This window comes from Acinonyx jubatus, chromosome B3 (assembly GCF_027475565.1).
Source record: "Acinonyx jubatus isolate Ajub_Pintada_27869175 chromosome B3, VMU_Ajub_asm_v1.0, whole genome shotgun sequence".
Classification (NCBI taxonomy): Eukaryota; Metazoa; Chordata; class Mammalia; order Carnivora; family Felidae; genus Acinonyx; species Acinonyx jubatus.
Window position 1 is genome coordinate 41,343,769 of NC_069386.1, and position 23,542 is coordinate 41,367,310.

Consider the following 23,542-nt stretch of genomic DNA (forward strand, 5'->3'; position numbering starts at 1 on the left):
GGCAGGGAGGAAGACCTGTACTAGCTACACTCAGGGAGAACCAAGAGTGTGTGAGCTTCTTCCTGAGAGGCCAGGGCTCTGTTGCTCCATCCTCTTCAGAGCTGGTACCCACATCCCCCCAGTGCCCTACACTCTCTCCGCTTTTTATTTGTACTGTATTTTCCTCTAACTTTCCACTTGTCTGGAAACAAATTTGATGTATAGCGCTTACAAGTCTCTAATAAATACGGGCAACGGTCAGAGGTTTAATTAAATTTTAAAATTATGCCACAGGCTAGAGTCTATTAAAGCAGGACCAGGGGGCAAGGTCTAAAAGTGATGCCTTTTGAGGACCCAAGCGTCCAGTTATCAGCTTTGAAACCCATGGACGTCCGTTACCATCGTCTTCCCCTCATGAATTCTCTCACGGACGCTTGCTACCTGGCGTTCGGATCTATTCCACGAGTCATTCGTCCTTCATGTACTGTTCTGATTAAAGACTCAGATTAAAGGTAAATTCAAGGCCTTAAAATGCCCTTTTAAAGAAAGGGATCTGAAAGGAGAGCAAAAAAAGAGAGGAGGGAAAATAATACAAAATTCGGGAGGTGCAGCATCAGGAAGATGGACACTGGATGTACCATATACCTTCCCTTGAAAGATGCGAGAGTGAGCAAGTCTACTTGTTAAAGGTTCACACTGATTTTAGTTTGCATCTAGACTGTAAGAATATTAAGACACAGAACAAATTTGCACCTTGGGATGGAGGGCAGGGGACAGATTTTGAAACAGATGCCTTGCAGTTCTGAAATCTAACCATTTGGAGAGCAGAGGACCCCCGGTAGGACCTGGCAGTCACCAAGGAAGTGCTTTATTCTAGCTGAATCCCCACCTTGGATGCTTCGGAGGGGGTTCTGAGGGGACTGTCATCGGAGGACATGGGTTTGTCATCAGAGGCCACGGGACTTGTATGAATTGAAAAAGTCTCTGCAGAGTAAGGAGCCCACACATTTTATTCCAGCCTCTGCTCACCGAGCCCTGACAGTCCCCCATACTTCTGCCCTTTGGATTATGGAGGAAAAAAATAATCGTTCAGTTTTTTTGGGCCACAGAATACAAGACGGGTCTAGATTGTACAAGGAGCTTACACACTGAGGCAAGAAAGCGTGCAAATGGGAGCAGGAATTCTCCATCCTCTGGGTGAGCCAGTGCTTGAGATACAGAAGGACGGCAGTGGCCCTCCTGGAGTCCACACTGGTTTACGTTTCTAGCTTTTATTAGCCATGTCCAACTCCAACCTCCATCTTCTCCTGAGAGGGAGAATAATCTCTAGGATATCAATGCTTTCCCCTAAGCCATTATTTTTGTTTCCTCTTAAGATTTCACAGAAGGCCCAGGAGCAGGCCTAGAGAAGGACCAACAAAAGCAAAAGTGTCTGAGAACGACATAATACTGACTTCTCTTTTTTTTGGTAACAGTTCACGAAACGTGCGCCCCTCTCTCCTGAGATACGGTGAGGCATGAGGGGAGGTGGCGAAGGAGCTGTGGGTGGGACACTGTACCGTGTGACATCACGATCATGCAGCCGGTGCCCGACAGGACAGAGACATGAGAATGAGCACTCAGGGCTCTGCGTTGGCCCCAGGGGAGGCAGGCAGTTTCCAGGTAAGTCCCAGGTTCTCAGGAACACTATTTGTTGCAAAGTCGTTCCCTGGGGCACGCCATCTTGGCTCTGGCCTTAGCCTTCATCCTCCCGCAGCTCAGTGGGTAGGAATTTATACTGCTGTTGGCGGATCTGGGCCAGTTTTTTCCTCGCTTCTTCCAGTTCTCGTTCTTTTTTCAACATCTCTTCCTGGGCGGCAATGATCTAGAAGGAAAAATGACAAACTGGATGGATCTAGAACTTTCCAGGAAACTGCCCTCCCAACTCTACTGCTTGTCTCATAAGTTCCCATAGCTTCTGCTATACACAGCCATACAATGGTACTAAGTATCTTAGTGCTGGAGACCAGCCTATGGGCCACAGTTCGGTTTTTGAGATCCAAACGACCCAAGAAAATTAAGTGGCTTCTGGCCAATGATTTAACAGCAAACATCTACTGCATCCCTACTATGCACCAGATGCTGTGTAAACACTTTGCATGGAGCGTCCCATCATCCTCGTGACAACACGGTGAAGTCCTTATTGAATGTCCCATTTTTCCAATGAGTAACTAGAAACTGAGAGATGTGGGTCTACCTTCCTTAACACCCAGCTAGTGGAGCAGGACTTGGCCAAGTGATGCTGAAGCTAAAGCTGGAGTCCTTAACCAATTGACAGCTTTCATATATTTGTTTCATGTTTCTAAGATATGATCTGAGGAGTATCACTTAATAGATAACAGGTGAAAAAGGTAAGTACGTGTTCAAGAAAGCCAAACAGCGTACTTTCCTGTGGGCCCTTTCAGAGCCTCTACTAACATCACTGTGCTAGTCCAAGGTGGAGGTATAGAGGGCAGTCTTTCCCACCTTATCTGATCAATGACTTTTCCTCATGGAACTTCTCATGGAACTAGTGCATCAAGAAATCAATTCTGATAAAAATGCACCCAGTGTATGTCTACTGGGAGTGGTTTGGGAAGAGCCGAGGAAGGCATGGGGATGAGTAACTTCTGGGCATTGATAAGAAAACCGATCATGTATAATGGATCTGTATTAGCACATATCCTAAATGGCAGGCCTGATTTCCTGAAGTTTGCTCCTCACTACCACGCACAAGAATGCAATCCTGTGTGAGTCTGAAGCCCAGCTGCTCTTATAAAAGTTGTGGGAAGGGGTTACCGTTCATTCTCTCTGTAGGGCCAAATATGTGAAGTGGGTAGTATCTCCAAATTCGTCATTTTATTTAAATGATAATACTACTGCCTTTCACTCTCTCTTCTTCCCCCTCTCTGTAACAGAATCCCTGATTTTTACCTAGCCACAGGGGTACTCAGAAAACAATACTACATTTTCCAGAATCCTTTGTACCGGGTTGGTTGGCCATGTGACCAAAGGCTGACCAATGGTATGTGAGCGGGAGCAAGGGACGCAACTTTAGGGTCCTGTGGTCCCTTCTTTCTCCCTTTCTGATGGCTGGGAAGCGAGGGTGGTTACTGACCCATTTTGGAGCAAATGGCCAAGGCAACATCTCAGGGATGGTGGGGGGAATAAGGCAGATGGAGCCTGGGGATGACACACAAAGGAACCAGCACACCATCCACAGATTGCCTACACCCACAATTGTTTCCCAAAGGAGAAATACACTTCCATCCTGTTGAAGTCATTGTTACTTTGAGTCTCTGTAATAACAAAAGGCCCATCTCAGGAGTAAACACTGTCTAGATTTAATCACAAACCTGAGCAATGCCCCCTACAAACTTTGTTTTCACTACAACATCGTCATCGTCAGCTTTGCCAAATGCTGCCTTCTGGGCTGCACGAACAAGATTATCTGAGGCTCTTTTCACAGCATTTCCTGCTGCCTGGAGAGGGGGGAAAAGCATACATTATATCATTAGAAACAGCCAATTTGGATTCACCAAGAATAGACATGAGAGTACAATTCATGGGATTATGAATGGTTTATCATCCAATTATAACACAGAATTTCTCTTTAGCAAGTATCCATCTGTCTGTCCAGATGTCCAACGATTCTACCGATGCTGGCACCTACCTAACCTTCTCTCATTCACAGATAAATGAGATATAGTTCCTGGCTCCCAAAGAACACATACTTTTTTTTATCTTTTACTATTAAAAAATTTTTTTTTAATGTTTATTTATTTTTGAGAGAGAGAGAGAGAGAGAGAGAGAGAGAGAGAGAGAGAGAGAGAGAGAATGCGAGTGGGTTAGGGGCTGAGAGACAGGGAGACACAGAACCTGAAGCAGGCTCCAGGTTCCGAGCCGTCAGCACAGAGCCCGACACGGGGCTCGAACTCATGAGCTGTGAGATCATGACCTGAGCCAAAGTTGGCCGCTCAACCGACTGAGCCACCCGGGCGCCCCAGAACACATACTTTTGAGGGAGAATTAAAATTATGTACACAAATGATGGTAGCAATGTGAAACGTGTTAATAGAAGCATGCCCAGTGGTCATCTCCTTGGTCTAGAAAACTATCTCCCACTGCCCCATCCAATTAAAAAAACTCAAAGATGTGGTTCAGATAGCACTCTTCCTGTCTGCCTTGGCCTTACCAACACCTACTCACAGTGCTCCCTGCGTGCTCTGCACTCGCTTCTTTGTGGCCATTTCCACACTTGGGGTTGCCTCTCCTTTCCTGGACAGTGAGTCACTTGGGGGCAGGGGCTGTGACCGTTCTCTCTGCATCCCTAGTACTTGGCACACTGGATGCCCAGGGGTGGCACTCACTGAATGCTTCTTGAGGGAATGATGGGCTAGGAAAGCACAACCTATCCCTGCACGGGAAGGCTGGGAGCCCCACAGTAACTAGGGCCTCGACAGGTATATTTTCCGAGTCACAGCTGGGCTTTATGCCAAGTGCTCAAGGATGGGGCAATTGCTAGAGACAGGTAAAGAAAAGCTTTTTGATGTGAAGTCATACTGGCTTACTCTTAATGCTCATGAAGCATGGCCTGGGGACTTGTCCTCCGTCCCCTGAAGTTTGGAATTTTCTTCGAAGGGTGGTCAAAGCTGCATTAAGACTCCCATATTCCTTGCCCAGGCCACCTCTGAGTCAAGGGCTTGTGTGTGGGGATTAGCCATCAGAAAGTTGAGTTTTTCTCAAAGCGAACTAGCTCATCTGGCTGGTGATCTCAAGTCACCAACAGGGACTACGAGGGCTTTTGCACAAGAAGAGAAGGGGAAGCCAATTAATATATATGACAAACCTGGTCTCAAAATAGCTTTCTGAGTTTAGAGGTCATCAGTGCACTTTTCTGAGGCAGGAAATGGGGTCGAGTAACTTACCTCAGACCCTGCAGCTAGTATGTTACAGAGATGGGATTTGACTACAGATCAGTCTGGCCCCACGGGACCTCTGGGTCACTGCAAGGGACTCAGATAAGACACTGCAGCATCCAGTTAAATCAGCAATGATGACAAAGAGAGTGATGTTGTGCTCTAAGTCCTTGGGGGTTAGAAAAGCACATTCACATCTCTTGACCTTCCTAAGAGCCAGTGAGGTATCTCTATCCACATTTTATAGCTGAGGCAAACTAAGGCCTGAAAGGTTTTGAGTCATCTGTGTTAAGATCACATACTTCATACATGGCAGAGGCAGGACTTGAACCCAGGTCTCTCTTAACTCAGGATGTTTTCCCCAGAAGTGTCTCCCAAACCCACAAACCACATGTTCATCAACATGAAGCTCCCCATTTCCCCCCTGGGTTTAGCCCAGGGGTCAGATGAAGGTAAGGGGAGGTGGGTGAGAGAGAGACTCAGGAGAACCCAACAACAGAAATACATGTTAGGACTTGCAAAATAAAATTAAAGTTCTGGGTTTTGGTGAAATTGTTCTCATACTTCTGTCATTTATGAGTTTATTCACGACGTATAAACATTTTTTTTCAGCAACAGAAATAATCTATATCCTAAATACCTGGAAGATCTAGGAAACTGGAAACAAAACGTCCAAGGCATAAGGAAATTCTGGCATAATCAGTTGATGTAATATCATGCAATCATTAAAAATGAGACTCATGAAGAATGGACCAGTTAGCTTTGCACAGAGAAATTATGACGCCTTGTCTTCAAGTAAAAAGACACATATGATAAAATGTTACGTGAAAAAAAGCAGAATGTCTCTTGCTATGATTACAAGTAGACACAACTATTTTGTATAGACATAAAACAGGAAGAGAAAAAAATGATAACACTTGACATGGGAAGATGTCGAGGCTATGTGATTTTTTCATTCAACCATTTCCTTTGCTGTGTTTAAAACACTTCTGTAATTAAAACAATCAGAAAAATGTATATGCACTGGGAGAGACTGGATTATAACCTACATAATAACCATGTCCTTTGGGCTCTGGGAAACCTTAGCCACAGTCTCATATAAATGCCTCAGTCCTTTCTCTGCCTTCTTTTGCCAAGAGTGGAGGAGGGCCCCCTCTTGAATAGGCACCATCTCGGGTGTGACAGAGGCAAAGATAAAGATGTGGTGCCTGTGCCTAAGGAGTTCACAGCCTCCCGAAAGACAGATATAAAAATAAATACGGTGGTATCAGGTGACAGGAACCCCAAGAGTGGTCTGGCCAGGGGCTCTGGCAGGATAGAGGAGGGAATGACTGCCTGACATGCAGGAGGTCAGGGAGGGCTTTCTAGAAGAGGGGACTCTAGTGAGGAGTCATGAAGAACAAGCAGGTTGGGCTGGTGGGGAGGGGCCGGGACATTCTGGGTGAGAGAGGGCCCCAACTCATGAGACCAGAAGGCACACATGGACAATGTCAGTCTGCTGGGGCAGCAGCTGTAGGATGCATGGCCGTACGTGGTAAAAATGAGAAAAGTGGGACAGCGTTAGCCGATGGAAGGCCTGGTGGGTCATGCCAAGGAAGTGAGACTGTCCCCGTTGGCGACACTTACCCGCTCCAACAGGAGTATTTTCCCACCAGCATCAGTGACCATTACCTGTAGCCGCCTCATGGCCTCTGAATCCTGGTCGGCCTTCACCTTGCAGGCCACGAGCAGCTGAGCCGTGGAAGCAGCGACCTGCTTGGCGGATGAGATGAGCTTCTCTTCACTGGCATGTCCCTGAACAGAGGCATTGGCTGCCTCACAGAGACTGCTGGTTGCAGCTGCCACCATCCGGGCCTGGGGACAGTTGACAGAGAAGTGACCCAAGGCCCAAAACTCCCTCAGGGGACCCAAAAAGCAAATGGGAAGAAAGGAGAAGGTGACTCACGGCAGAAATCAGCCCCTGTGACCACTGTCCGTCATCCGCAGCATTGGCGGGGATGGAGCCCACCTAGAGAGTGTAGAAATTCGTAATGAGAGCCGGAAGGTGCAGGGTCATCGGCAGCCCCTCAGACTCTACCCTGCTCTGGAACTGGAGAGAACGATATCTCCTCGGACACACAGCACCACTGGCGTGAGAAGGGAACACCCTTTCTCATGTGGGATTCTGCCATTCTGAGACTACCTGCGGTTCACGGCACCACAATGACTTAATCTGAAATGCTCAGAATGGTCTCCCTTTGGTTTCTGGGAAAACTGCTCAGGAGTGATGGACTGGGGCTGTCCTTACTTGCTTATTTCCTCTGCTGACCTTTCTCCATTTCAAACATGGGAGCCACTGAGCCCTCTTCTTTCAAGGGCCAAGGGAAACTTACATCTCTCCTGATCATTGACCCTCAGGCCATGCTGTGACTTTCTGGCAGATGATGGGGAAAAAAAAAAAAAAAGATAGTGCCTTTCCTTTAGTATGGTGGAGTGCAGACCTTGGTCTTAAGGAAATACAGACTATTTTGTCAGGGGTGGAGAGAGAAGTAGGAAGCTAGATGTAAGATGATCTCTGCTTTGATTTAGAAATTATACGAAGAAGTGAAACATTTTCTGTCCAGATGTAGAGGGAATGGCTATGGGAGGATACCTTTACATACCTTTACATGGTGGGAGGTGCCTGGAGAAGTCAGAGAGGAGTTCTCAAACCTCAATTTGAATATGAAATTAGGGATCTGCCAGCAATTATTAGGTACCATACCAGGGCTCGGTGAACATCAGATAAAACCCCAAGGTCCTGTCTATAAGCCTATAGTTTACTCAAGTCCAGGGGTGCCTCCTTTACCAACTTTCTCAATGTGTCAACAAGTTAGGTTCTCTTAGTACCTAGCAATCTGGTGCACAGTCAGCCCTTTATCAAGAGACTGAAATTTGTAGGTAAGATATTCCTAAAATCTTAAAATTGATCCATATTTTACATTTTACATATTGATGGGTCAACAAGTACTTGATTAAATAAGGTCAACATTATTAAATTATTAAATAAGCTATATCTACAGAGCATAAGGGAAAAGCACAAAGGGACAGACCACATGCTGGCTGGAGAGAAATACATATGTCAATAATGAGCAATAGAACACACGATGGTTTAGAAAGAGGAGCCGAAGTCTGTGGTCTGGACTACGACAAGGCTTAGCTCACAAGACACTTCGTGGAGGAAGACAGATGGCCACTCGTTGGACCTAACTTCCTGTCTATATTACAAGTTTTCTCAGGTCAAGGTGCAATCGTATCCACCTACCTATACACTGATGGCAAAGGCCTTTTAATATCAGGCAGAAATAATTGAAAACGATGGTGACCAAATTCCCCAAACCCACAACCTGACAGGATTTCTGTAGTGCCTCTATATTTGAGAGGCTCTCTGCAAGGCGCGATTTGGATGGAGTCATTCCATGTTGTGTGGGAACAACACCAGGGGTATTCTAAACTGTAAGACCCTCTTATATCCAGGAGTACTCTAATATACTAATAATCCTTTGGGTCACTGAAAGAGAACTGTGCTTTCATGCTAATTCGGATGGAATGGGTTACTAGGGATGAAGCAGATAAAAGAAATCTCAGATTTGAAACCAGACTGGCCTTTTTGATCAATGGGCTCAGGAAAATGCTAACTGCAGAGTTGGACGGCATTTAGCTCAGCAGTCCTCCAAAATGGATTGAGACGTTGGAGGTGGAAACTGTATTATATAAAGTCCCTGACCACGGTGCTCCTCCAGCCATCCGCTAGGAAAATATGACAGTTCACATCTTTAAATGGCTTAAGCTACAGTGGGAATATAAACGTCTTGTTCAGGCCCTGATCACTGTCTGGAATGGGACGCTTTCCTTAACAAGAAGCAGATGAGAGGCCCAGCAGCCAAACCCGTCCTTCTGGAGGTCAGGCTTAAGCGAACAGAGTTTTCAGTCAGATGGGGCAAAGACGAGCCATTCAGTGAGGGAGGGCGCAGCACTGGTTTCCTCAGTGCGGGCCACGAGCGTTCACATCTTTCCCTCAGCCCTCAGAGGCTCTTGCTGTGGCAATGTTCCAGCACGTGGCCAGAGGGGTTTACCCACCTTTCCTTGGGCCACCAGCTCCCTCTGGGCTGCCGAGGCCGATTTGACCAGGGCACTTGTGGCAGCGGCAATGGATTTAGCAGCTTCCAAAATCTGTTCTTCAAAATCCAGGGTCTCATCTGCTTGCTATAACAAAAGAAAATGGCGTCACATGCCATTCACATCCACAAAGGGTGCTTTTTTGCCCAACTACTTACTGATCCATCACCTGGCTCTTCATCCATTTATGTCTTTTGCCTGACAAACCACACCCAGGGCAGGTAGGCCTAAGCTGCCCCAAATCTCCATCTGCTGCCTCCCCCCTTCCCCGATTCTAAAAGGTACAAGCTGCTAGCATGGACATTCTACACAAATTTCAAATCAGGAAGTTCTAAGACTATTTTTCCAGACCAGAATCTTTAACAGGATGTAAATTCACCGTGAATAAACTACGCTCAAATTGCTCCATTAGCATCAACAACCAAAATTTAAATAATCGGTAATCAAAATCTCAAGAGTGGGTGGTGGAATCCTCTTCCAGACCTTAAGGCTCATAAATGGGTTGAAACAACGATGAGGTGGCTAGGAGTTGTGAAAAGCCTTATTTTTCTTGGGTAAAAACAAAAGCAAAACCGTATTTGCATCTTCTACGGCTGAGCAGAAGGAGTTACTTACTAGCCACAGCTCACCAAAGGGGGGAAAGAAATCCAGGTGACATGACATCGAGGTGGAGTTTGTTCAGCTCCCTGAGAATGTGAGGCCCGGCTCCACCTGGGGAAGACCTCCGGCCATGACTGTGCAGGTGTTATGAAGCTAGGAGGGCCCTGCTCTAAGTTCACCAGCACCAGGCCAGCACAGCCCCGGTAGCTGAAGAGAAGCTCTGGTAAGTGGGGCAAGCCTAAGGACCTTGATCCCAGGCTGGCTGGGATGCAGTCTCACAATTTGGGGTGGTCACGCTGGATGCCCTCCATGGTCTGCTCACCACTAATGTTCTGTGCACCTGAGTACGGTTAAGTCCCCCTTTGGTTAAGGAAAGTTAAAGGTGTGGCTGGTACCTTTCAGGCACTGCAGTGAGGGTCAGGTATAGCAATGCTTTTCTTTGTGTGTTAAAATATACATGTCATTCACCCTCTGAACCAATTTTAAGGGTACAATGCAGCATCATCAGGTGTATCTGCAAGGCTGTGCAACAGCAAAATGTCTTTAAGAGTGCCTACCATGTGCCAAATGTTTTGTTAGGCATTTCCACTTCCAATGCTTGTTTAATTCTGAGAAAGAGGAAAACAAATCTTACACTGTAGTTATATTCATTCTCATATTCACAGTGAGAAAGCAGACTCAGGGAGCTAGAGTGTTGGGATGAGGTCACAGGGCGGCAATTAAGATTCTCCATCTCTCGGACTCCATGAGGATCTGTTCTTACTAGCCTGGTCACCCCTCTGGGCATCAGTGATGACTAACTTTGTGCCAGAGGCTCAAAGTTGGTCGCTAATGGTCCCATATGGAACATCAGACAGGATGGATACATAGGTACAATTTTTTTTCCGTTCCCCATTCTTTATGACCACATCTTGAACTATGAGAGATTCCAAGCTCATTTTTATTTTTTTACAAGTCATGTTATCAAAATAACATTTCAGTGCACGTCTGGTGAATCCAGAGAACGACGCCAGCATTTTAGAAGTTCTGAGAAGCCATACGTTCTTTCTTATCTGACCAAGCCTTGCTCTAGGAGCATTCAGGACAGAAGTGGATTCAGTTGCAGTGGATTCATTTTGGAGTAAGGGAGTAATGGTGGAGTATAACATCTATTTACTGAAATAGAAAAACAACTCATCGTAAGACACTGGCATAAAAGGTACTATCATACGTAGGCCCCAAAGAAATTGCATTAGGCTCTGATATCAGTAGTTATCTAGTCAGTGACCTCCAATTAAGAACTTTTTTGGAAATTCATTCTACAAAAGAAACTCAAGTATCTAACAGATTAAAGCACCAGGGAAATCATGTAATTCTTGAGCCCCAAGGGAGCCCCCTCCACTGTGGCAGGGGAAACAGAAGCCCATGGTGGCTTCTGAATGGGTCCCAGATCCTGATCTTAGGCGGCCTCCAAGGTGAGTCCATGCATAGTGTGAAGTACCCCATCCGATTTCTGCTTTCTCAAATTTTGGGATCCACAAAAATGGAGTTTTCTTCCAATTAAATGCTAACTCTAAGCCGTGGCTAGATCTTACAGAATCATCCTATTAAAACTAATTTTAAAGGCCTCTACCACGTCTCCTGCTGCCGTGAATTTTTTTTGTAGAACACATGCTTGAAATAGATATTCAGCTTGGAAATATTTTTGACACCCACAGATTTTTCTTGCAGTGGCAACTGGTATAATGCCTGCTGATGAATTTTTGTTTTTCTTTCCGTAACATCTCGATGTTTTCAAACGAACATGGCAGAGAGCCTCCTGTCTGGGAGACACTTGATCTGACTAAAAAGTACTAGTTTCCCAAGAAAGGCTTAATAAAGCCGAACGCGATGACAACAGGGACAGAGGGCTAACGTCTAGACATTGTAGGCCAGGTTTATCCCTAAGACTAAATGCCCATCTTTTCTCTCCTCCTGGACATCAACACCAGGCACTTCTTCATACCACACACAACTTCTAGCCTACAAGGTGGGATTCTCCCCAAGCCAAGGACACTCGGAAATGCCTAAGTGTCCCTGTCCATGCTGCCGTCTGCTTGGCTCTCACCAGCACCTGTGACGGCATCTGGGGGAAGGGTGGTGAGAGCTACAAGAGGAGGAGGGCTCATGTTCAAGTGTGTTGCAGAAAAGGAAAGAAACAAAGTGGCTTGGTCTTCAAAGGATCTTCCTACATAAAAGGATCACAACGAAATTGCAGGATTTGTCAACAGAACAAATCCCGCTGTAGCTGGGGGATGGCGGGCAATGAGGACAGTCACATGGAGCCGCTACAAGGAGAGCCTGAAGAACCCTGAGACCCAGGGCACAGGGAACTTAAGAAAAGGCTTTCATTAAACAGGCTAATAAACGGGCAGCCCTTGCTCAGAATCACCTGATGATCTGGTTCAAGATGCAGATTGTGTTTCAATAGGTCTCATTTCTAATGGAAGTGGGCTACTCCACGGGAAATGCTAGCCTGGGCTACGGGAAACAGACCCCAGTTAACTGAAGCCTACCCGCCTGACATTTCCTCCAGGACACGGACTGTGTTTTATTCCACTAATGTGGTCTCTCGAGTATACAATCAGGCAGCGTAGACTACATGATAAATGTTTGCTGAATGAATGTATCCATTCAAAACGAGTCTTCCAAGTTCTAGAGTTCAGCCAGAGGGCAATTTACATGGTTGGGGAAGGAGAAATGCATGGAGTAAGCATCTACATCAGTAACTGTCCGGTCTGGGTTCCTCCGTCCGGTCTGGGTTCCTCTGGGAGGAAGAAACACACATCTATACACTGGCTCCTGCCCCGTTCAAGGCCATGGGTTGTTATTTGTCTGCTCTGCCTTCACTCCTCAACCTGCATCCGTAGTTTGTTGTGACATCTACTCGTGCACATATGGATGCAAATGGCATTTCCAGCATTTTGCAAAGAGGCTCTTAGCAACACAGTGCTGGTGAAAAGAGCACCACATGTGCCAACAGAGAATCTGCTCCGCTTAAATGATTGCTGAATCTGTCTTCTCATCCTCTGTACGGTGTGCCCTTTTCCCTGCTCCCCTTCACTGTAAGAAAGCACTGGCCAGCTCACCGCCAGCCCTCAGGAGCTGTCCTTGCTGGACTGTCCACTAAGCCCTAGCAGAGGATAGACCTATCCTCCTCTTGACTTTCTGGTAGCTTTGGGAAAGGCCCAAGCACCCTTTTGCTGGTATTTTTCCTGTTTGGTGATCTCCTGCAGAGCTTCTCTTTTAAAAAGTTGGAGGTCTGGGGAAGCGCCTCTGGGGAAAGGCCACGTTTTGGGCTGGCTCTCTTGATGCCCGCTTCCTGTGCTCAGAAGAACATGTGAGGCTCTTGTCTTGTTCTGATTGATCTAATGTGTCTCAGGAGCTTGAGGTTCTACTGGGGTACGAAGGGGGAGAAGAGAAGGGAAGGGAAAGGGGAGGTCTTTACTCAGTTTGTATTTTGCCTTTTGGCCTTTCAGGCATTCTGAGGACATAACCCTTGGAGCAATTCATTTTCTGAACCTGCCTTCCCTCCTACCTGATAGGGTTGTTATAAGTACATTATAAATACATGTAGAGCACAACTGACTCATAGCAAATGCTCAACAATTCCTAACAATTAATTTCATGGTGACTTCTCTTACTACCTTCGTGTTCTGTGGTTTTAAAAACTGTTCTTTTTAGACTTGGTGCTAAGCTAGTCTGTTTTCCCTCTCTGAACCATTTTCCACTCATCATTTGGAGAAAGGGTCTAACTGCCACTTCTGATGACAGCCTAAAATAACTATAAATAAAACCCATAATACACCAATGATGAATGAAGTTTCAAGTAACACATGATACCGACTGGCACTGCTTCCAGCTTCTGCCTCAACCCCCCCCCAAAGGAGATGGGCAATCTGGGGTTCTAGTCAGTGCCCTGCACTTTCTGACCACAGAGAATTTGCTGCCTTTCTCCAGGTATCAATCAGTTTTCTATTCGTTACTTACGGAGGAACCTCAGCTCTCTTGGTCCTGTAGCCTAGACGTGCTACAGTTCCAAATTAAACATTTCTTAAGAAGGTGCTGACTTTCTCTCTTCCTTATTCTCTTAGTCTCCTCCATGGAGAAACCCTGCCTCCCTCATGCCGCATCTTGGCCAACCTTCTCCCTGACGGGTTGTGGGGTACATGGTGCCCAGAGAAAAAATGTTTTGGTCTGTCGTCCTTTTACTTGCCATTTGTGAATTACATCCCTGCAGCCCTATGGCCCCTTCCCCCATGAGCTTGAAGGTGAGGTAGCTGAGGGTATCCATAGGAGATGGTCCAAAGGCCCCTGCCCTGGTGTCCGCCTCCCTCTGTGTAAACCTCCTTTAAGGGACTGCCTTGCTAAGACCTTATAAACATGGGGGTCACCTTTCTCACAACTGGCTACAAAAACCAGACCACAACTTGTGGTGCCATTTTTCCATTTAGAAATTGTGCTTTGTTCTGTGTTACCCAAAGTCCTGCAGAATGCTTGCTGTTAAAAACAAGGTCATATCACATCAGACACTTAAAAAAAAACAACTTTGGAAATATTTTTTAAAGGTGTGGACATTTTGCATATAATTTAAATATACTTGAGGGAAAAAAGGAGGCCAACACCAAGAACACACACAACACCAGGGAAGCATTTTCTTGCCAATTGGAAGCCTGAGTGGAATAGTTTGGCCGCTACCAGTTTGCTTCTGGTATTGAACTGAGAAGTGCCTTGGGGGAGACCTTAGCCTGTACCCAAAAACTCAACTGTTTAAGAGCCAAATCAGCTTTTCTTTCAGAGGCCACATGGGTGGGTTGTCTTTAGGACCACCACTCTTACTATAAATGAGAATTTATAAATGGAAAGATTCTTAGAATAACTAGACCTGCCAAGATCCCAAACCTGGACAGCTGGCCTCCTTCCCCTGAAAGCCCTAGGCAAACAGTAAATAGTTAAAATGGATGATGGAGAGAAAGGAGTGCCAAATGGTTTTGCCTCCAACTTGGGGAGGGACCACTCTTTGTACCCAGGTAATAACTGCATGTTCATGCAGCATCCATTAGAAAAGGTCCGAGCTTGCACGATTCGTATCTTAGGAGTGGTTTTCCCATGGTAGCTGTTGTTTTATTTGTTTTATTTTATCTTTTTCCTGATAAAAAGTAACACCACCGAAACCATCTTTTAATTGCTACTTCTGTTTGATGGAAAAATTATTAAAGATGATCGTGCTTTCAAAACAAGTCATGTGACTGTTTACTTAGGAAGCACAGACAAAAAAGATAATGGAATGCTTTCAAATATCTCGATCAGATACATTCGCTGCTGTGATAGGAATCCTCTATGTAACTGACGAGAGTGTGACAAGACCTCCTGTTCTACACGGTCGGGAGTCACCTGGGAACACGGGCTGGTTGAGTTCCCCGCACACCTTTGCTTTTCGCACTCTTTACATCTCCGGGACTGGCAGCCACTAGTGGCAAATGAGCTCAAAGCCCCCACTTCAGCCTTACAGAAAATGTCCTATCTGTTCCTACTGCTCCCTGAACACCTGGCTGCCCCTTCCCATCCACTCAGCTAATCAGTACAGCATGCTGGCCAACAGCAAGATTACAGAAAGAATTAAGAAAATCCCATCAGTTTTAACAAATGGGTTTCCCCTCAAGGCCCTTTTAAACTGGGTTTTTCTTTTTCGTTATTTATAATAACTTGTCATCTCTTTCCCATGACAGTTTGTCATTTTGGTCCAATAACTTTAACTGCAGTCAAAACCCAAACACTGTCCTCTAGCTGCGTGAAGGTGGCAGCATCTTGCACACCCTCCAAACTGATCTGTTCTCAGTGGACAAGGATCCCAGGGACAGGCTCCACGTTATAACTCTGGAAGCTGGGACTCCAACACTGTGTTTCCCTCTCCTGTGTCATCACTTTGCTGCTGTCACTATGCATCCACTGCAAGCAACTTGGAGATGGCTTCTAGACATAACAGGGGAAACTTTCCTGACCAACCTGTTCAAACCACTGGCTTGCCACCTGTGTGGGGCTTTGCTTACACACATACTCAAATGTGCTCTTAAAAGAGCAGTTCTCTGCTCCAAAAGACTGAGCTGTTGGCACAAGGGTTCTCTTTCCAGAAAGCAGTGCTCAGTCTTCTGTTGAGACAGATCAGAATGAACTCACAAACTTCACAGGCGCTTGCTTCCATGAGGAGGAGGTCAAAGCCAACCAAAGGTGGCTTGCTGCATGCCAGAAAAAATGTTTTGTAATCCCAAACTTCCTGTTGCACCCAATTAGGCCATGGAATTACTTTCTGATTGTCAGCTTATTCTAAATATTATCAGCTTCGACTGACCAGTCAACCTATTACAGGAAATGTGACAGACAGGGTGCACACTATCTTTGTTAGATACATTTAGTCCTGAGGTTTTTATAAACCCAGTGACTCACCATCCCTACAGTTAGTATGGCTGATTTGGTTTATATGTTTTGATACTATGGGCAGAAGGGAAATTTACAGAGAGTTGATCTGTGTTTAAATATTTGCTAGAAATTAGATTATGAAAATTACTAATTTCTAAATTGAAGATCAGGATGAAATGTAAATCTATGTGTGTGGGGGTTATAATGCTTTTAGCCCATGTCACAAACATGGCCTGGAACCTTCCATTTTTTTTCCACTGAGCATATCCCTTAAGGATTCATTACTGACAAAACTAAGCTATACATATCTCAAGCTCTTATGAAAACATCCACAATTATGATTTGTTTCTACAACAAACAAGAGAATCTAGTGACACTGATACAGGTCTGAAACGCTACAAGAAAAAACGGAAATATAACATTATGAAATGGAATGAGCACCCCGTCTTCTAAATCTGCTTGTGAGTTTAACATATGCTTTCCTGTTGCCTTATAAACTATTATTAGGAACCCCCGGAGACAGGGCAAGACACTGTAGGAATATGTTTGATATATAGTTGGATTAAATAACAACCTAATATATCAAACATATCACACAGAGGCCTGCAGAAAAGGCATCCAGGTTTGACTGAGCTCGAGAAAAGGCAGAGTACTGCAGGCTACGGCTGCAGGGGGTGGTCACCACTGCCGCAAGTCCATTACCTCTCTGTGGAGCACAGTCTGTCTGTAAGTGTGGAAACGACACCATTAGCAACATTGTAGGTACACGCACCAGCCTTAATACCATCCGACCTTCTCTCCTTTTGCTTTGATACCATCTTCCCAAGAAAATAGTGGATCCAACAGTGCCAATTGGTTATTTGTGTTTGGCAGATCCCAGGCAAAAAGAGGTGCTGAGATTTTAAGGGCCTGAGGGGGGAAAAGGTGCCAGGAATCATCTTCATAAACCATGGAGCATTCTACTTTTAAAACAGGCGACCTGAGAATGCGGTGAGCAAAACAATTCAAACAAACAAAAAAAATAAAACATTGCCCATCCCCGATACTATTCCTCTAAGCAGTGTAAATGCTCTCCCGTTACGAAAGGAAAGCGTTATTTGCTCTCTACTAAGGGCTTGTGTGTTCGTGTGTAGTTACAGGGATGGGAATGCGAGAGCAAATGCTTATTCACAGTATCTTGGGGATTACTTATTTTTTTTCAGTTATGGAAGGGGATGGAGAGAACCAATGAACCACAAAAGACTGGCTGCTTTTGGTGTCAGACTGGGAATTAAAAAAAAAAAATGTTTATTTTGACAGAGTGTGTGTGAGTACAGGGAGGGGCAGAGAGACAGGGAGAGAGAGAAGCCCAAGCAGACTCCCCACTGACAGGGCAGAGCCCGATGCGGGGCTCAATCTCACGAACCACGAGATCATGATGACCTGGGCCGAAATCAAGAGTCGGATGCTTCACTGACTGATAAACTGGGGAAATGCATTCCTTTATAAAGGTAAGGAAGATATCTGATTTTATGCAGTTATTACCACATAGCAGATGGTTCTGTTCCTAGACAGGCACAAAAACCCTGGTTTGGGTTGAAGATTTCTTTAAAAGAATTTTATCGATAATATAATCCATATGTCAGGAGCCTCTGACCAATGGGTGGCGTAAGACTTCACATCATTGTGAGGCACTCAGAAAGTACTGAGCACCCTTCCTTATAGGAATTGGGGAGCGGCCTAAGGTAGGCGTCCCCAAGTAAGAGACTCAGATCAACAGTTATGTCCACTTTGACCTTGACCAAAGGATTCCTTGGCTCTCCGTAAAGAGCCACATTGTAAATACAAAAGCTAGGTGACCCCAGGGCAGTGCAGGGAGCACCCACGCATCCACCTCTGCAGCCATCACTCATTTTTTAAGTGCTCTTATTTTTAAAACACTGTTTTACAAAATTTTAAAACCCAGGCACTCCCTGAATTCCACTGTCATTCTTGTACATTCCCCGCCTGTCTCCTTTGTATGTAAGTGTTCTTTACAGAGTTATACCGAGCACATAATTCTGCATCCTGTTTTTTTGTTGTTTTGTTTTTTTTACTTTACATTTATGCCATGAGCAGAATCCTCTGCACACCGAACAGTCCTACCAACATTATTCTCAACAGCTGTGTACTTTTTCTTCAAGGAGACACACAGGTCACGTCTAACTTCTTCCTACTACAAACAAGGCTACAGGCAACAGCCCTGACCCCTTCCCCTCCCCCAGGTTTCTTTCTCTCTGGATTTCCTCCTTTGCACAGGAAGTGGCAGTAACAGCTCAGAGGGTACAGGCAAACCAAAAAGCTTCCCTGTGGAGCTGCCCCAGCTTCTGACATTGGCTAAACCCAGAAAACTGGTATGAACTGACTGTGTCATCCATAGCGCACATACAATGCTTCCAGATCAGTCGAGGCCACCTGACTCTGGCAAGGTATTTTGTCTCTGATTCTGCATGGACAGGCGTTGCTTTGTGGGCACATTGCAAGGACCCGACGAGCCAACGCCTGTAAAGCACTGCTTAGCACATACTTGGTACTCAATCAGTGTGAGTCTTTTATTTTCTTTTTGCTAAGGCCATCAGCTCATGGGTCTATGGAAAAATTATTCTTTCAGGCATTCTCCTAGGAAGTAGTAGATAAAAGTCTCTGAAGCATCTTTTTGGTTACTGCTTATTCAGTTAGGCACTGTATTCTTAAATTATCTCATTTAACTGTTATAACAACAACGCTATGGGGTAGGACCTCTAATTGCTGGGTTTTTTTCAGATCAAGAATCACAAGGTATATCAATGGCTGGACAGAGGGCAATTAGGACTCAGAGACAGAGCACAGAGGGACCTTACAAAAGGACAAAAGGAGAGGGATTAAAACAGGAGCTCTCAGAATCTGGGGAAGTGCTAATGTTACATGAGCACCAGGCTAATTCTCCAGAACAGTGTCAATTGACATGACTTCAACAATAGCAGACGCAAGCTCTCCAGGAGAGGCTACTTGTGCTAAATCAGATGAGGAAAAGGGAAGACAAATTACACACAAAGCCTCCAAATCTTAGTCAACAGTTGCTTGCTTCTTAGTTGAATGCACATTTTCCATTTGCAATTAACCTGATTTATCAAGCAGAAATAAAGACAAAGCCAGAAAGTGGGAGTTGCCCCTATATACACATCCAGTTCTTAAACTTGTTGAGAACACCTAGGACAATCTCAGACCTCTTAAGACTCTCAGGTTAGAGGCTAGTAGAGAGAACCCTGGTAACCCCCAAATCAGAAAGCCATAACTCCTAAATTACATCTTGATGAGAGATTTACAGAAATGCCTTCACCAACTATCAGCAACTATCGGGAGACTGGTTCTAAGAATTTAATGGTTTTAAGAAGTTTCCCAAGCTCAATACATTCACTTACATGCTCACGTCTGTTTTACATGCAGCATTAACCTGGGTGCTGCTTTTGAGTGGTTTGGTGTATTTCAGTGCTCAGACTCCATATTTTGGTTTTATAAAAATGGTAGAGTTTTAGGCATACCTAATCTGGGGGATCCAGCTTTTTCTGAGGGGAAAAACCATATTTTACCTCCTAATGTTTTTGGGTCCTTGGAAGAGAAGTGAGGTGATGGGTACCAGCAGGGACTTGCTTGAATACAAAGAAAAAGAGGCCTCCTCTGATTCCACCGTCTTCTGGGAGAAGACAGCCGTGGGAGGTAGAGTGAAAGGTAACTGCTTCTGGACAGGACTGGGCTTTGCCCCTGGACAGCACTAGCTCACCATCCTTTTATGTATAATTGTCCTTCCTATGGCCCCATCTTAGAGTAAGTCCTTAAATGGCTGTTTCTCTTTAACATCTTAAGTTTTACATTTTTAAAAATGTTTTTATTAATTTTTTACAGAGAGACTGAGCATGAACGGGCAAGGGGCAGAGAGAGAGGGAAACACAGAATCTGGAGCAGGCTCCAGGCTCTGAGCTGTCAGCACAGGGCCCAATGCAGGACTCGAACCCACAAACTGTGAGATCATGACCTGAGACGAAGTCAGATGTTTAACCAACCGAGCCACCCAGGCTCCCTTAACGTCTTAAGTTTTAAACATTTATCTAGATGACCAACACAGATGGAGAAAACATACCAGCCCACCAGTCTCCAGCATATACTGAGGAAGTCTGTTACTAGGTCCACTTTGAGGTCCACATTACCCTTTACTGATTTGAAGAAAAGGAGAGACCCCACATTGCTATTTGCACTGCATTATGGAAACCAGAAAATTTGAGGGTGACAACGTCCCCTTCAGTAACAGGGACTTTCCATAGTAAGCATCTAACACCTGCTTTCTATATAGTGGAACTAAATTCAGATCCTAAGTGCCCTGGATTCTTCCTTTGGATACCCAAAGGTATTTTTCTGGGTGGTTAACGTGAAGGATCAATCCATGGGTTTTTTTCCATGCCCTGTAAAAAGGTGCTGGGCAGGTAGAGCAGGTCTGCCACTTGCCAGTCTAACCACGGGGAAGGGGACAGGTTCCCTGTGGGCACACCTAGCTTCACTTCACAGCCATCCACAGGAAGACCTATTGACATCGGACAAGCAGCCACACATGGACACTCACTTTCGGTTTGGCTCTTGGCTTCAGTTGCTCTAACTTCTTAGCAGCAGCCTCAATGGATGCCGCAGCCCCCAGTAATTCTGTTTCCGCGATGACAGTTGGGTCTTCTGGATCCACCCACTCTGTTCCTAAAATCAGTCCAAAGAGGGTCATTCTTGGTAGCTATGACCGCAGGGGTCTGGCTTCATTACCAACCATGTCTGGATTTACGTGCAAGGAGGCTCTGTCAGCCTACTAGTTGCACCGTCCTAAGGGATCTTCTCTCCAGCTCTCACCGAGATCAGCTGGGTGAAGGGGAGCTCCTATCTGATCCTGTCGCTTGTGTAAGTCAGTTGTGTATACAGCCCCACCGCAGGAGCACTCATCGATGCAGTGTCAAAAATCAAGATCTTATGGTTCAAGGCCAGCTCGAGCCTTACTCTGACCTCTTTCTTAAAGCTCATGACCGCAAGTAACCATTTTCAAGATACTTGAGACTATGCGGACCACACAGATTTGTCATCCTCTTCTCTTGGGGACTCATGGAGAACCACCATTCATCTCAACTCAGACAAAGGGAACCTGGTGAGAAAACCTTGCTCTGGTGAGGTGACTGCTTCTAACGTGACCACAAGGGGGTGTGCAAACAATGTACGCAGATGGTATCATTTCCTAGACATGGACTGTATGATTGAATGAGGATATTCTGATGGAGGCAAATGCAGATAAAAATAAAGGGCGATACCTTTAAGACAAGTGAGCTGCTCTAGGTGGATTATACCATTTAAGTGGAAGTACTTAATCAAAGGACTGGAAAAGAGCCTTGCTTGAGGAGGATATTACTTTGAAATTCTAACTCTATTCTCATTTGCTAAAAAAAACAAACCAAAAAACCCAACAACAAAAAAAACCCTACTGTATTCCTTCTGACTGCGTTCACCAAGAAAGGGCCTGTGTTGGCTGCGGGGTTTCTTTGCTCAGTTCATGGCCGCTGAGTGGTGTCCCACGAGATGACACGAGAGAATCCAGCCTACCTTTCATGGCTTCTGCTGCCTGGATGAGCTCAGTCACGGCACCAGCGACGCGCTTGGAGAAAGCAGCCAGCTGGTGCTTGAGTTCCGGGCTGGGTTTCTGAAGAATCTGAAGATGAAGAATAAGTCAAATGCATAAGAAAGATGGTAGCCGTTGTGACAGAAAGCACACTCTTACTGGTGAACCGAGTTGGACAACCTGGTTTGAAGTTGCAACTCTGCCACCCAAGTGACTTCAGAAACTTGGGGGAAAACACTTAAGGCTCACTGGCCTTCAGTTTCCTGTGAGAAATGAAAAGTTGGGAATTACGAGTTTTTCTAAGGTCCCTCTGGACACATTTCTGTAAGATCGTAAGTGAGATGAAGTCCTTATGTGGCCTTTATTTGCCCTTTCTTTTGCACATAAACCAAACATATGCACACGAAAATTACGCACAGTTTAGGAACATTCCGAGTGAACGCGAAAGCCTGAGGTTACAGGTCAGATGGTACTTGTGACAAAACAAATGTGGCACCAGAAGAAATATGTGACTCTGGTGGGGTCTCAGAGACAGAGTCCCAAGAAAGCACAACCTTCTGATCAGAGGGCAAGCTCTCCTGCGAGAGATTCTGAGGATTTTCCTTTTTTTTTTTTTTTTTTGAACTAGCTCAAAGGTTTTTTTAAGTTTCTTTTTTTGCCTTTTGGTTTTTGATGGTGTTAAAAAAGATATTGGCTATCCAACACCCAATCCAATTTATAGGATATCCTGTGTGAGGATTTCTTCTCCAATTCACTCAAGAATGGGATGAGATCTTCACCATAAATTTACATTCTGACTTAAATCACCTTGCTCCTGCCTAACTCTGAAATTCCTCTTCCAACATTCTTCTTCTGCATTTCTTTCTCATGCTTCCCAGTGCTACTCTTCAGATTGAGAAATGCTCAAACCTTCAGGAGCAAAGCACAACGGCTGCCTCTCTCTGGATAATTCTGAAGCCTCGAGCCAGGGATAAACATCGCTTTGGAACTGGACACACTTGTGTTCACACACCTGGCTTCCTTTGCGCCTGGTTTTGGACGCTGGGCAGGTTAATGAACCCCTCAGAACCTGTTTTCTCCTCTGTAAAGCTGGGATAATGCCTATTCCTCAGGATTGGCATAAAGATCAAAAGGAGTAACACATAAGAAACACCCTGCAATGCCTCCAACACAGCAGGTGTTCGTTAAATGTTAATTCCCTTCTTGGTGTCCCATACTCATTCTTAGGAGTCTGGAAAAGAAGTCTTTTGGACCCCAGAGATAAAAGAAAACTGTAAGTCTGGTTAAAAAAAAATCTGGGTTTGGGGGAGTTAGTGGGATTATACGTTGACCAGCACTGGCCGCACCAGTGTGTAGAAGACATTGTATTATATGCCTGAACTGATTAGTCAAAGGTCTTTGAGCATCACTTTACATGCATCCATCACCATCCTCCTTCCTTTGGAAATCTTTAAAATTTATTTTCTATTTGCTACTGTTCCATGAATTCAGTTATTCTGCTCTTATTTTCTCACCCTAGGACTTATACATATCACTATGCAGATACTAAGAACTCAGTACAGGGGCATCTGGCTGGCTCAGTTGGTAAAGCATGTGACTCTTGATTTGGGAGTTGTGGGTTCAAGCCCTATGTTGGGTGTAGAGATTACTTAAAGAAAATTTTCAGGAAAAGAAAAGAACTCAGTACAATTCTGAGAATGAGTGAACAAATGAATGGATGGGTAAAAACAGAGCAACATACCATTGGGACAAGTCCTAATATGATAGCTTCATGGACCAGTTCTAAAACACTAGAACCATGGAGAGGTGGGGGGAG

At 45.1% G+C, this 23,542-nt stretch overlaps 1 protein-coding gene across 10 annotated transcripts in view; it reads right to left on the reverse strand.

Moving 5' to 3' along the window:
* Positions 1-971: 971 nt before the first annotated feature.
* TLN2 (talin 2) overlaps positions 972-23,542 on the reverse strand; it is a 433,652-nt gene continuing 411,081 nt past the window's right edge. For 9 of the 10 annotated variants that reach the window (XM_027067412.2, XM_027067414.2, XM_027067408.2 and 6 more), the window contains 7 exons: positions 21,711-21,816; positions 20,701-20,825; positions 9,015-9,140; positions 6,862-6,924; positions 6,543-6,770; positions 3,354-3,479; positions 972-1,843 (listed from right to left, as the gene is read on the reverse strand). In XM_027067412.2, coding sequence (XP_026923213.1) covers positions 1,715-1,843; positions 3,354-3,479; positions 6,543-6,770; positions 6,862-6,924; positions 9,015-9,140; positions 20,701-20,825; positions 21,711-21,816 — 903 coding nt within the window. In that variant the 3' untranslated portion in view covers positions 972-1,714. The remainder of the gene's footprint in view (positions 1,844-3,353; positions 3,480-6,542; positions 6,771-6,861; positions 6,925-9,014; positions 9,141-20,700; positions 20,826-21,710; positions 21,817-23,542) is intronic. The other variant, XM_027067413.2, reaches the window with a different exon arrangement.